A 10,571-nucleotide genomic window follows, 5' to 3' on the forward strand; every position below is an offset into this window, starting at 1 on the left:
GAACGCAACCTCTTGCAGTGGAAGCGTTGCTGAGGGGGGAAGAGGCAACAGCGCCAACATCCCACAATGCAATACATTCCACAGGGGTAAATTGCGCCTGCGTACTGTGCGCTTCCTTTTTGGACCTACGTCTCCAGAACTACAATGGTGAGACGAAAATGTCCCCTTCCTAATCCACACCCATCTAACTAATCCAAAGCGGTTGATGGAATAACAATTTATCTAATGGGCCGTTAATATAATTCGCCATTAGCTCCAAAAGTTATTGCAGATATTTTTGAGAGCGAATGGCCAAAATACATGTTTTTACTGTTCGCATAACTGGTAGTTATAGAAATGGACGCCCGGTATGTGCATGTCACTCGGGTTTGCGCACCCAGTGCTTAAAATTGGGTTCCGTTACCAAGCTAGTTAAAATTGGGTTCCGTTACCAAGCTAGTTACAGATATGTGTTTGTGGTTTTTGTAACAACCATAAACAGCGCTTAGTTATGTCAATAGCTACTGTAGTTGCCTTAACTATCTGTTAAAGACTGGTTACTTGTCACAGTGTGTCCTCGCCGCTGTAGACTGCAGTCATCGTTGCCAGCCAAGCTAATACTAACTTATTAAAGTTCTCTTAATGTTTTACAAATGTAACTAACTGTATTCTCGAGTGTGGTTGTAGAGCAGACGTTAGTTACATCCGCCATGTTTATATGCCAAGAAATAAAAGGCGTAGTAAGTTGGCTGGTGCATGTTTAACTAGATTTGGGTAGTTTGCTTGCCCAAGGTTGACCGTGTGATGTTTGAGAAAATGCTAGGTGAGGTCATTGCCTTGCTAGTTATTGAGGGGGTTCTATTAAGTTGGCCTGGGTAAAAGTAGTTTGGCCTGGGTGGAAAGGGATTGCATTCGTTTAGGAACCGAGCTGTCCCCTTTCGGGCAGATGAGGAAGTCTGCTCAAAACAAGTCATGTAGGTTGTCACGTGGCGTAATGAGTACAATTCAGTATTTTCACATGCAAAATCGATGATGGATCATGTTGCCTTGTTGACGACAACCGAGCAGTGCAGTTTGTTAGATTTGAGTGTTGTGCTCAGGCTTGGCCCGGTCACGTGACAGGTCATATACATAACAATGTTAGCTAAATGTTTGTTTGCAGTGCCCCTGTTGAGGTTTTTGTCTATGTAATGGGAGGAGTGGTATTTCCTGCCATAAAGGCTAACAGTAAGATGGGAGATGCTAGTTAGACGAGGTTATTGTGTGTTAATTTGGTGTCTCCCTCTTCCTCAGGCCAAGCGCACCAAGAAGGTGGGGATTGTGGGTAAATACGGCACGCGTTACGGCGCGTCGCTCAGGAAGATGGTGAAAAAGATTGAGATCAGCCAGCACGCCAAGTACACCTGCTCCTTCTGTGGCAAGGTACGGTACACACCTCTAACATATACAGCCAGGTACACCGAGGTACGGTACACACACCCACAGTCGGCATGTCAAACACACGATTCACACATGGACGGCAGAAATGTTTTGTTCCTGCAGAACGGTTACTGATGTCTTCATCCTTAAGTCTATTGATGCACTGGTGTGTCAGTCTAAGTAACATAATACTCTGTCAGTTTAAACTGGAGATGTAGTTGTTTCTGCCTCTGTCGGCCTTCCACATCTGTGGTGACAGCTAGAGCGCTGTTAGACGGAGACAACCCAAATGTATTTATTTCCCATAAATGTTTGTAGCGCCGACCGGTATGGCTTACATACTAATATGACCACTATGGAAAGACGACTCTCACCAACACTATTCTCTATTTTGCTCCAAGGCCTCACACGGGGTCCCAGGACTCGTCTGAAGGTAACCCATACAAGTTAATGGAAGTATGGAGGTAGATTTGGGCCCCAAAAGTAAGGGCTTAAATATGTGTAAAAAAATAAAAAGGAGAAAAAAAACAATTTCCTGAGCTTTCTTATCTCTCTTAGGACACACTTCAAAACCTTACTCAATATTAATCAAATCGTTTATTGTGATACCTAAAGGGGTCCTACATTTGATCAAACAGCTAAATGATCCTTTGTATGACCGGTGTTGGATTCTGGGGTAAACTTTGGACGTGGTTATACTCAGAAGTATAGGAACATTAATAACATGAGAGGTGCCATAATGAAGCTTGGGAGGGGGACTGTTAAGAGGTTAATAACAGTATTGAACTGACGTTACTAACAGTACTTGTGTTTAATCATCAGACTAAGATGAAGAGGAGGGCAGTTGGTATCTGGCACTGTGGATCCTGCATGAAGACTGTTGCTGGAGGCGCCTGGACATACAAGTAAGTAGCACTGTGAGCCTGTGGACATAGAACTGTGTTTCTGGACTGTGAGTGGGTGCCTTCTCCATCTATCCCCTGCTCGAATCTCCCCCTCCGATTAGACTAGGCGTCTGTAACCACATTTCTATCCACCGTTTTTATCTGAGTAAAAAAATAACATCTCGACAGCTGTAATGGAAACAGGAAGATCCAGTACAATTTGATAAATGTGACAATTTGTTCGTTTGACATGGTATCTTTTTATGTCGGTAAAATGAATTATGCGAGAAAAGGCATTGATATGATGATCGTCATATCGAAGTAAACTTGGAGTCCCGCGATGATATGGTGTGTGGTCCTCCCACTACGACACAGGAAAGCAAGCAGTTTATTACGCTACAGATTAAATAAGTTATGAACTTCACAGGCTGATGGAAGGTCATGAACTTAACGCTCCTTTTCCTTATTCTGTTGAAATAATCCATGCTTGACTGCCATTTGACAAATAATCTGTCTGTAATAATCTCATGTAAACTAGTCTACCTGCACTCTATCTGCCTGCTGTTGGCCGGAATAGGCTATTTTAACACAAGTTTTAGCTATAAAAAAAAAGTGATGGAAACACTTAGATATTTATTCGGTCCATCAAAATGAAACTGTAAATGTTGTGCACTGTGTCACCACCTGCTGATTTTGCTCCACAACAAGTCTGATTGGTTCTTTATGTGGATTCTAGAATATGAGCATGTGAGGTGATTTTCCCCTCCAGACTGGAATTAGCAGGTAGCATCTCAGGTATAGTGGTGATTTGTCCCTCCAGACTGGAATTAGCAGGTAGCATCTCTGGTATAGTGGTGATTTGTCCCTCCAGACTGGAATTAGCAGGTAGCATCTCTGGTATAGTGGTGATTTGTCCCTCCAGACTGGAATTAGCAGGTAGCATCTCTGGTATAGTGGTGATTTGTCCCTCCAGACTGGAATTAGCAGGTAGCATCTCTGGTATAGTGGTGATTTGTCCCTCCAGACTGGGATTAGCAGGTAGCATCTCTGGTATAGTGGTGATTTGTCCCTCCAGACTGGGATTAGCAGGTAGCATCTCTGGTATAGTGGTGATTTGTCCCTCCAGACTGGAATTAGTAGGTAGCATCTCTGGTATAGTGGTGATTTGTCCCTCCAGACTGGGATTAGCAGGTAGCATCTCTGGTATAGTGGTGATTTGTCCCTCCAGACTGGAATTAGCAGGTAGCATCTCTGGTATAGTGGTGATTTGTCCCTCCAGACTGGAATTAGCAGGTAGCATCTCTGGTATAGTGGTGATTTGTCCCTCCAGACTGGAATTAGCAGGTAGCATCTCTGGTATAGTGGTGATTTGTCCCTCCAGACTGGAATTAGCAGGTAGCATCTCTGGTATAGTGGTGATTTGTCCCTCCAGACTGGAATTAGCAGGTAGCATCTCTGGTATAGTGGTGATTTGTCCCTCCAGACTGGGATTAGCCGGTAGCATCTCTGCTATAGTGGTGATTTGTCCCTCCAGACTGGAATTAGCAGGTAGCATCTCTGGTATAGTGGTGATTTGTCCCTCCAGACTGGAATTAGCAGGTAGCATCTCTGGTATAGTGGTGATTTGTCCCTCCAGACTGGAATTAGCAGGTAGCATCTCTGGTATAGTGGTGATTTGTCCCTCCAGACTGGAATTAGCAGGTAGCATCTCTGGTATAGTGGTGATTTGTCCCTCCAGACTGGAATTAGCAGGTAGCATCTCTGGTATAGTGGTGATTTGTCCCTCCAGACTGGAATTAGCAGGTAGCATCTCTGGTATAGTGGTGATTTGTCCCTCCAGACTGGAATTAGCAGGTAGCATCTCTGGTATAGTGGTGATTTGTCCGTCCAGACTGGGATTAGCAGGTAGCATCTCAGGTATAGTGGTGATTTGTCCCTCCAGACTGGGATTAGCAGGTAGCATCTCTGGTATAGTGGTGATTTGTCCCTCCAGACTGGAATTAGCAGGTAGCATCTCTGGTATAGTGGTGATTTGTCCCTCCAGACTGGAATTAGCAGGTAGTATTTCTGGTATAGTGGTGATTTGTCCCTCCAGACTGGGATTAGCAGGTAGCATCTTTGGTATAGTGGTGATTTGTCCCTCCAGACTGGAATTAGCAGGTAGCATCTCTGGTATAGTGGTGATTTGTCCCTCCAGACTGGGATTAGCAGGTAGCATCTCTGGTATAGTGGTGATTTGTCCCTCCAGACTGGGATTAGCAGGTAGCATCTCTGGTATAGTGGGGATTTGTCCCTCCAGACTGGGATTAGCAGGTAGCATCTCTGGTATAGTGGTGATTTGTCCCTCCAGACTGGAATTAGCAGGTAGCATCTCTGGTATAGTGGTGATTTGTCCCTCCAGACTGGGATTAGCAGGTAGCATCTCTGGTATAGTGGTGATTTGTCCCTCCAGACTGGAATTAGCAGGTAGCATCTCTGGTATAGTGGTGATTTGTCCCTCCAGACTGGGATTAGCAGGTAGCATCTCTGGTATAGTGGTGATTTGTCCCTCCAGACTGGGATTAGCAGGTAGCATCTCTGGTATAGTGGTGATTTGTCCCTCCAGACTGGGATTAGCAGGTAGCATCTCTGGTATAGTGGTGATTTGTCCGTCCAGACTGGGATTAGCAGGTAGCATCTCTGGTATAGTGGTGATTTGTCCCTCCAGACTGGAATTAGCAGGTAGCATCTCTGGTATAGTGGTGATTTGTCCCTCCAGACTGGAATTAGCAGGTAGCATCTCTGGTATAGTGGTGATTTGTCCGTCCAGACTGGGATTAGCAGGTAGCATCTCTGGTATAGTGGTGATTTATCCCTCCAGACTGGGATTAGCAGGTAGCATCTCTGCTATAGTGGTGATTTATCCCTCCAGACTGGAATTAGCAGGTAGCATCTCTGGTATAGTGGTGATTTGTCCCTCCAGACTGGAATTAGCAGGTAGCATCTCTGGTATAGTGGTGATTTGTCCCTCCAGACTGGGATTAGCAGGTAGCATCTCTGGTATAGTGGTGATTTGTCCCTCCAGACTGGAATTAGCAGGTAGCATCTCTGGTATAGTGGTGATTTGTCCCTCCAGACTGGGATTAGCAGGTAGCATCTCTGGTATAGTGGTGATTTGTCCCTCCAGACTGGGATTAGCAGGTAGCATCTCTGGTATAGTGGTGATTTATCCCTCCAGACTGGGATTAGCAGGTAGCATCTCTGGTATAGTGGTGATTTATCCCTCCAGACTGGAATTAGCAGGTAGCATCTCTGGTATAGTGGTGATTTGTCCCTCCAGACTGGAATTAGCAGGTAGCATCTCTGGTATAGTGGTGATTTGTCCCTCCAGACTGGGATTAGCCGGTAGCATCTCTGCTATAGTGGTGATTTGTCCCTCCAGACTGGAATTAGCAGGTAGCATCTCTGGTATAGTGGTGATTTGTCCCTCCAGACTGGAATTAGCAGGTAGCATCTCTGGTATAGTGGTGATTTGTCCCTCCAGACTGGAATTAGCAGGTAGCATCTCTGGTATAGTGGTGATTTGTCCCTCCAGACTGGAATTAGCAGGTAGCATCTCTGGTATAGTGGTGATTTGTCCCTCCAGACTGGAATTAGCAGGTAGCATCTCTGGTATAGTGGTGATTTGTCCCTCCAGACTGGAATTAGCAGGTAGCATCTCTGGTATAGTGGTGATTTGTCCCTCCAGACTGGAATTAGCAGGTAGCATCTCTGGTATAGTGGTGATTTGTCCGTCCAGACTGGGATTAGCAGGTAGCATCTCAGGTATAGTGGTGATTTGTCCCTCCAGACTGGGATTAGCAGGTAGCATCTCTGGTATAGTGGTGATTTGTCCCTCCAGACTGGGATTAGCAGGTAGCATCTCTGGTATAGTGGTGATTTGTCCCTCCAGACTGGAATTAGCAGGTAGCATCTCTGGTATAGTGGTGATTTGTCCCTCCAGACTGGAATTAGCAGGTAGTATTTCTGGTATAGTGGTGATTTGTCCCTCCAGACTGGGATTAGCAGGTAGCATCTTTGGTATAGTGGTGATTTGTCCCTCCAGACTGGAATTAGCAGGTAGCATCTCTGGTATAGTGGTGATTTGTCCCTCCAGACTGGGATTAGCAGGTAGCATCTCTGGTATAGTGGTGATTTGTCCCTCCAGACTGGGATTAGCAGGTAGCATCTCTGGTATAGTGGGGATTTGTCCCTCCAGACTGGGATTAGCAGGTAGCATCTCTGGTATAGTGGTGATTTGTCCCTCCAGACTGGAATTAGCAGGTAGCATCTCTGGTATAGTGGTGATTTGTCCCTCCAGACTGGGATTAGCAGGTAGCATCTCTGGTATAGTGGTGATTTGTCCCTCCAGACTGGAATTAGCAGGTAGCATCTCTGGTATAGTGGTGATTTGTCCCTCCAGACTGGGATTAGCAGGTAGCATCTCTGGTATAGTGGTGATTTGTCCCTCCAGACTGGGATTAGCAGGTAGCATCTCTGGTATAGTGGGGATTTGTCCCTCCAGACTGGAATTAGCAGGTAGCATCTCTGGTATAGTGGTGATTTGTCCCTCCAGACTGGAATTAGCAGGTAGCATCTCTGGTATAGTGGTGATTTGTCCCTCCAGACTGGGATTAGCAGGTAGCATCTCTGGTATAGTGGTGATTTGTCCCTCCAGACTGGGATTATCAGGTAGCATCTCTGGTATAGTGGTGATTTGTCCCTCCAGACTGGAATTAGCAGGTAGCATCTCTGCTATAGTGGTGATTTGTCCCTCCAGACTGGGATTAGCAGGTAGCATCTCTGGTATAGTGGTGATTTGTCCCTCCAGACTGGGATTAGCAGGTAGCATCTCTGGTATAGTGGTGATTTGTCCCTCCAGACTGGAATTAGCAGGTAGCATCTCTGGTATAGTGGTGATTTGTCCCTCCAGACTGGGATTAGCAGGTAGCATCTCTGGTATAGTGGTGATTTGTCCCTCCAGACTGGGATTAGCAGGTAGCATCTCTGGTATAGTGGTGATTTGTCCCTCCAGACTGGGATTAGCAGGTAGCATCTCTGGTATAGTGGTGATTTGTCCGTCCAGACTGGGATTAGCAGGTAGCATCTCTGGTATAGTGGTGATTTGTCCCTCCAGACTGGAATTAGCAGGTAGCATCTCTGGTATAGTGGTGATTTGTCCCTCCAGACTGGAATTAGCAGGTAGCATCTCTGGTATAGTGGTGATTTGTCCCTCCAGACTGGGATTAGCAGGTAGCATCTCTGGTATAGTGGTGATTTGTCCCTCCAGACTGGAATTAGCAGGTAGCATCTCTGGTATAGTGGTGATTTGTCCCTCCAGACTGGGATTAGCAGGTAGCATCTCTGGTATAGTGGTGATTTGTCCGTCCAGACTGGGATTAGCAGGTAGCATCTCTGGTATAGTGGTGATTTATCCCTCCAGACTGGGATTAGCAGGTAGCATCTCTGCTATAGTGGTGATTTATCCCTCCAGACTGGAATTAGCAGGTAGCATCTCTGGTATAGTGGTGATTTGTCCCTCCAGACTGGGATTAGCAGGTAGCATCTCTGGTATAGTGGTGATTTGTCCCTCCAGACTGGGATTAGCAGGTAGCATCTCTGGTATAGTGGTGATTTATCCCTCCAGACTGGGATTAGCAGGTAGCATCTCTGGTATAGTGGTGATTTATCCCTCCAGACTGGAATTAGCAGGTAGCATCTCTGGTATAGTGGTGATTTGTCCCTCCAGACTGGGATTAGCAGGTAGCATCTCTGGTATAGTGGTGATTTGTCCCTCCAGACTGGGATTAGCAGGTAGCATCTCTGGTATAGTGGTGATTTATCCCTCCAGACTGGGATTAGCAGGTAGCATCTCTGGTATAGTGGTGATTTGTCCCTCCAGACTGGGATTAGCAGGTAGCATCTCTGGTATAGTGGTGATTTGTCCCTCCAGACTGGAATTAGCAGGTAGCATCTCTGCTATAGTGGTGATTTGTCCGTCCAGACTGGAATTAGCAGGTAGCATCTCTGGTATAGTGGTGATTTGTCCCTCCAGACTGGGATTAGCAGGTAGCATCTCTGCTATAGTGGTGATTTGTCCCTCCAGACTGGAATTAGCAGGTAGCATCTCTGGTATAGTGGTGATTTGTCCCTCCAGACTGGGATTAGCAGGTAGCATCTCTGGTATAGTGGTGATTTGTCCCTCCAGACTGGGATTAGCAGGTAGCATCTCTGGTATAGTGGTGATTTGTCCCTCCAGACTGGGATTAGCAGGTAGCATCTCTGGTATAGTGGTGATTAGTCCCTCCAGACTGGGATTAGCAGGTAGCATCTCTGGTATAGTGGTGATTTGTCCCTCCAGACTGGAATTAGCAGGTAGCATCTCTGGTATAGTGGTGATTTGTCCCTCCAGACTGGGATTAGCAGGTAGCATCTCTGGTATAGTGGTGATTTGTCCCTCCAGACTGGAATTAGCAGGTAGCATCTCTGGTATAGTGGTGATTTGTTTTGTACCTTGACTTTTCTTTGTTCAGAGGGTTGAAACATTCGTCCTGTTTGCAAAAAGGGCAATGAAGTAATACTGCAAAGAATTCAAGTTTTTGCCCAGAATACAAAGTGCTCTGGGGCACTGAGTACCACTCTCCAATTTACAACCATAGTAGTGGCTGCATCATGTTATGACTATCCTTGTAATTTAGTTTTAGGTTACAAACTAAGCACAGGCAAAATCCTAGAGGAAGAAGTCACCTTTCAGCGGGACAATGGCCTAAAAGACAAGGTCAAATCAACACCAGTTGCTATTGGCAACTGATTTACCAGACACAGGTTAAGCCTAGTCCAGGACTGGAGCAGTTTAATGGGGATTCTTCATGGAAAGGGCTTCTTAGTTCAGGACTAGACTTAACCTGTGTGTAGGGAAACTGCCTGGCCCTTGGTGTCTTGTGAGTTCAGTTTGTTTCCACTGTATGTGCTAAACCACCGTTCTCCTCTGTGTTCGCTCTCTGTTCCAGCACGACGTCTGCAGTCACCGTGAAGTCGGCCATCAGGAGACTGAAGGAGCTGAAAGACCAGTAGACTGTTACCGGAGAATCAAGACTGTCACTTTTTTGCACAGTTTGACCTGGACGCTGTGGCGAACATCTACCACAATAAAAAGCAGTCTGGAGCACCAGAGTCTACTTGTACTACTTGTGTTGCTGTTAGTACAGCCCTGTGTGTTGCCTGCCACCTGAGTGTCTGAATGTTACTTGGCGCTGATGTTAACTCCTACAGTCCCACTTCTAGCCTCTTTTAAAAAATAATATTGTTTGAGCTCCAGACTTCTGGTTTGTTCCATTGGTTTTCTGATTAATTAACAAGCTCATCCAAAACGTATGCAGTGGAAACATTACAGAAGATAAGATGGTAAAACACTTAATTGTGAATATAGGGGCTGGACATGCAGATACGAGTGATTCATTGATGGGGACTGATGGGTTACAGTGCATTTGGGAAGTATTCACACATTTTGTTTCGTTAAAGACTTATTTTAAAATGGATTTAATAGTTTTTTTTCCCCCTCAATTGACACACTACCCCATAACGACAAAGCAAAGAAAGGCTTTTGGAGAAAAAAAGAAACAAAACTAATCACATTTACATAAGTATTCAGACCCTTTACTCAAATCCCCAAGCTTTGTTGAAGCACCTTCAGTAGCGATTACAGCCTTGAGTCTTGGGTATGATGCTATAATCTTGTACCTGTATTTGGGGAGTAAAAAAATAAAATGTTATTGGTCACATGTGTTTAGCAGATGTTCCTTCAATCCTGCAGTCATATAACAATTTCACAGCACTGGAATTAAGAACACTCCCAGAGTTCTCCCTGTAGGCTGTTTCATCATTTTTGGAAATCAAGCCTACTACTGTTTGCAAACTTGATGATTGAGTTGGAGGCGTGCATGGCCACAGTCACGGTCAACAGGAGGGGACTGAGCACACACCCTTGTGGGGCCCCGGTGTTGAAGATCAGCGAAGTGGAGATGTTGTTTCCTACCTTCACCACCTGGGGGTGGCCTGTCAGGAAGTCCAGGACCCAGTTGCACAGGGGGGGTTCAGACCCAGGGCCTCCAGCTTAATTATGAGCTTGGAGGGTACTATGGTGTTGAATGCTGAGCTATAGTCAATTAACAGCATTCTTACATTTATTTTAACTAGGAAAGTACGTTAACAAATTCTTATTTACAATTACAGCCTAGGAACAGTGGGTTAACTGCCTTGTTCAGGGGACAG

At 45.6% G+C, this 10,571-nt stretch overlaps 1 protein-coding gene across 1 annotated transcript; it reads left to right on the plus strand.

Annotated features, from left to right (window-relative positions):
* LOC110530875 (60S ribosomal protein L37a) lies at positions 1-9,591 on the plus strand. Its single transcript, XM_021614166.2, has 4 exons — positions 1-147; positions 1,273-1,401; positions 2,221-2,303; positions 9,311-9,591. Exons 1-4 carry the CDS (start codon positions 145-147, stop codon positions 9,372-9,374), a joined length of 279 nt encoding a protein of 92 aa, XP_021469841.1. The 5' UTR covers positions 1-144; the 3' UTR covers positions 9,375-9,591.
* Positions 9,592-10,571: the final 980 nt, after the last annotated feature.

Source organism: Oncorhynchus mykiss, chromosome 8 (assembly GCF_013265735.2).
Source record: "Oncorhynchus mykiss isolate Arlee chromosome 8, USDA_OmykA_1.1, whole genome shotgun sequence".
Taxonomy (NCBI): domain Eukaryota; kingdom Metazoa; phylum Chordata; class Actinopteri; order Salmoniformes; family Salmonidae; genus Oncorhynchus; species Oncorhynchus mykiss.

Coding starts and splice junctions, on each gene's coding strand:
- LOC110530875 (XM_021614166.2), top strand. Junction 1,402..2,220: donor CCTGCTCCTTCTGTGGCAAG/GTACGGTACACA, acceptor TTTAATCATCAG/ACTAAGATGAAGAGGAGGGC. Junction 2,304..9,310: donor GGAGGCGCCTGGACATACAA/GTAAGTAGCACT, acceptor TCTCTGTTCCAG/CACGACGTCTGCAGTCACCG.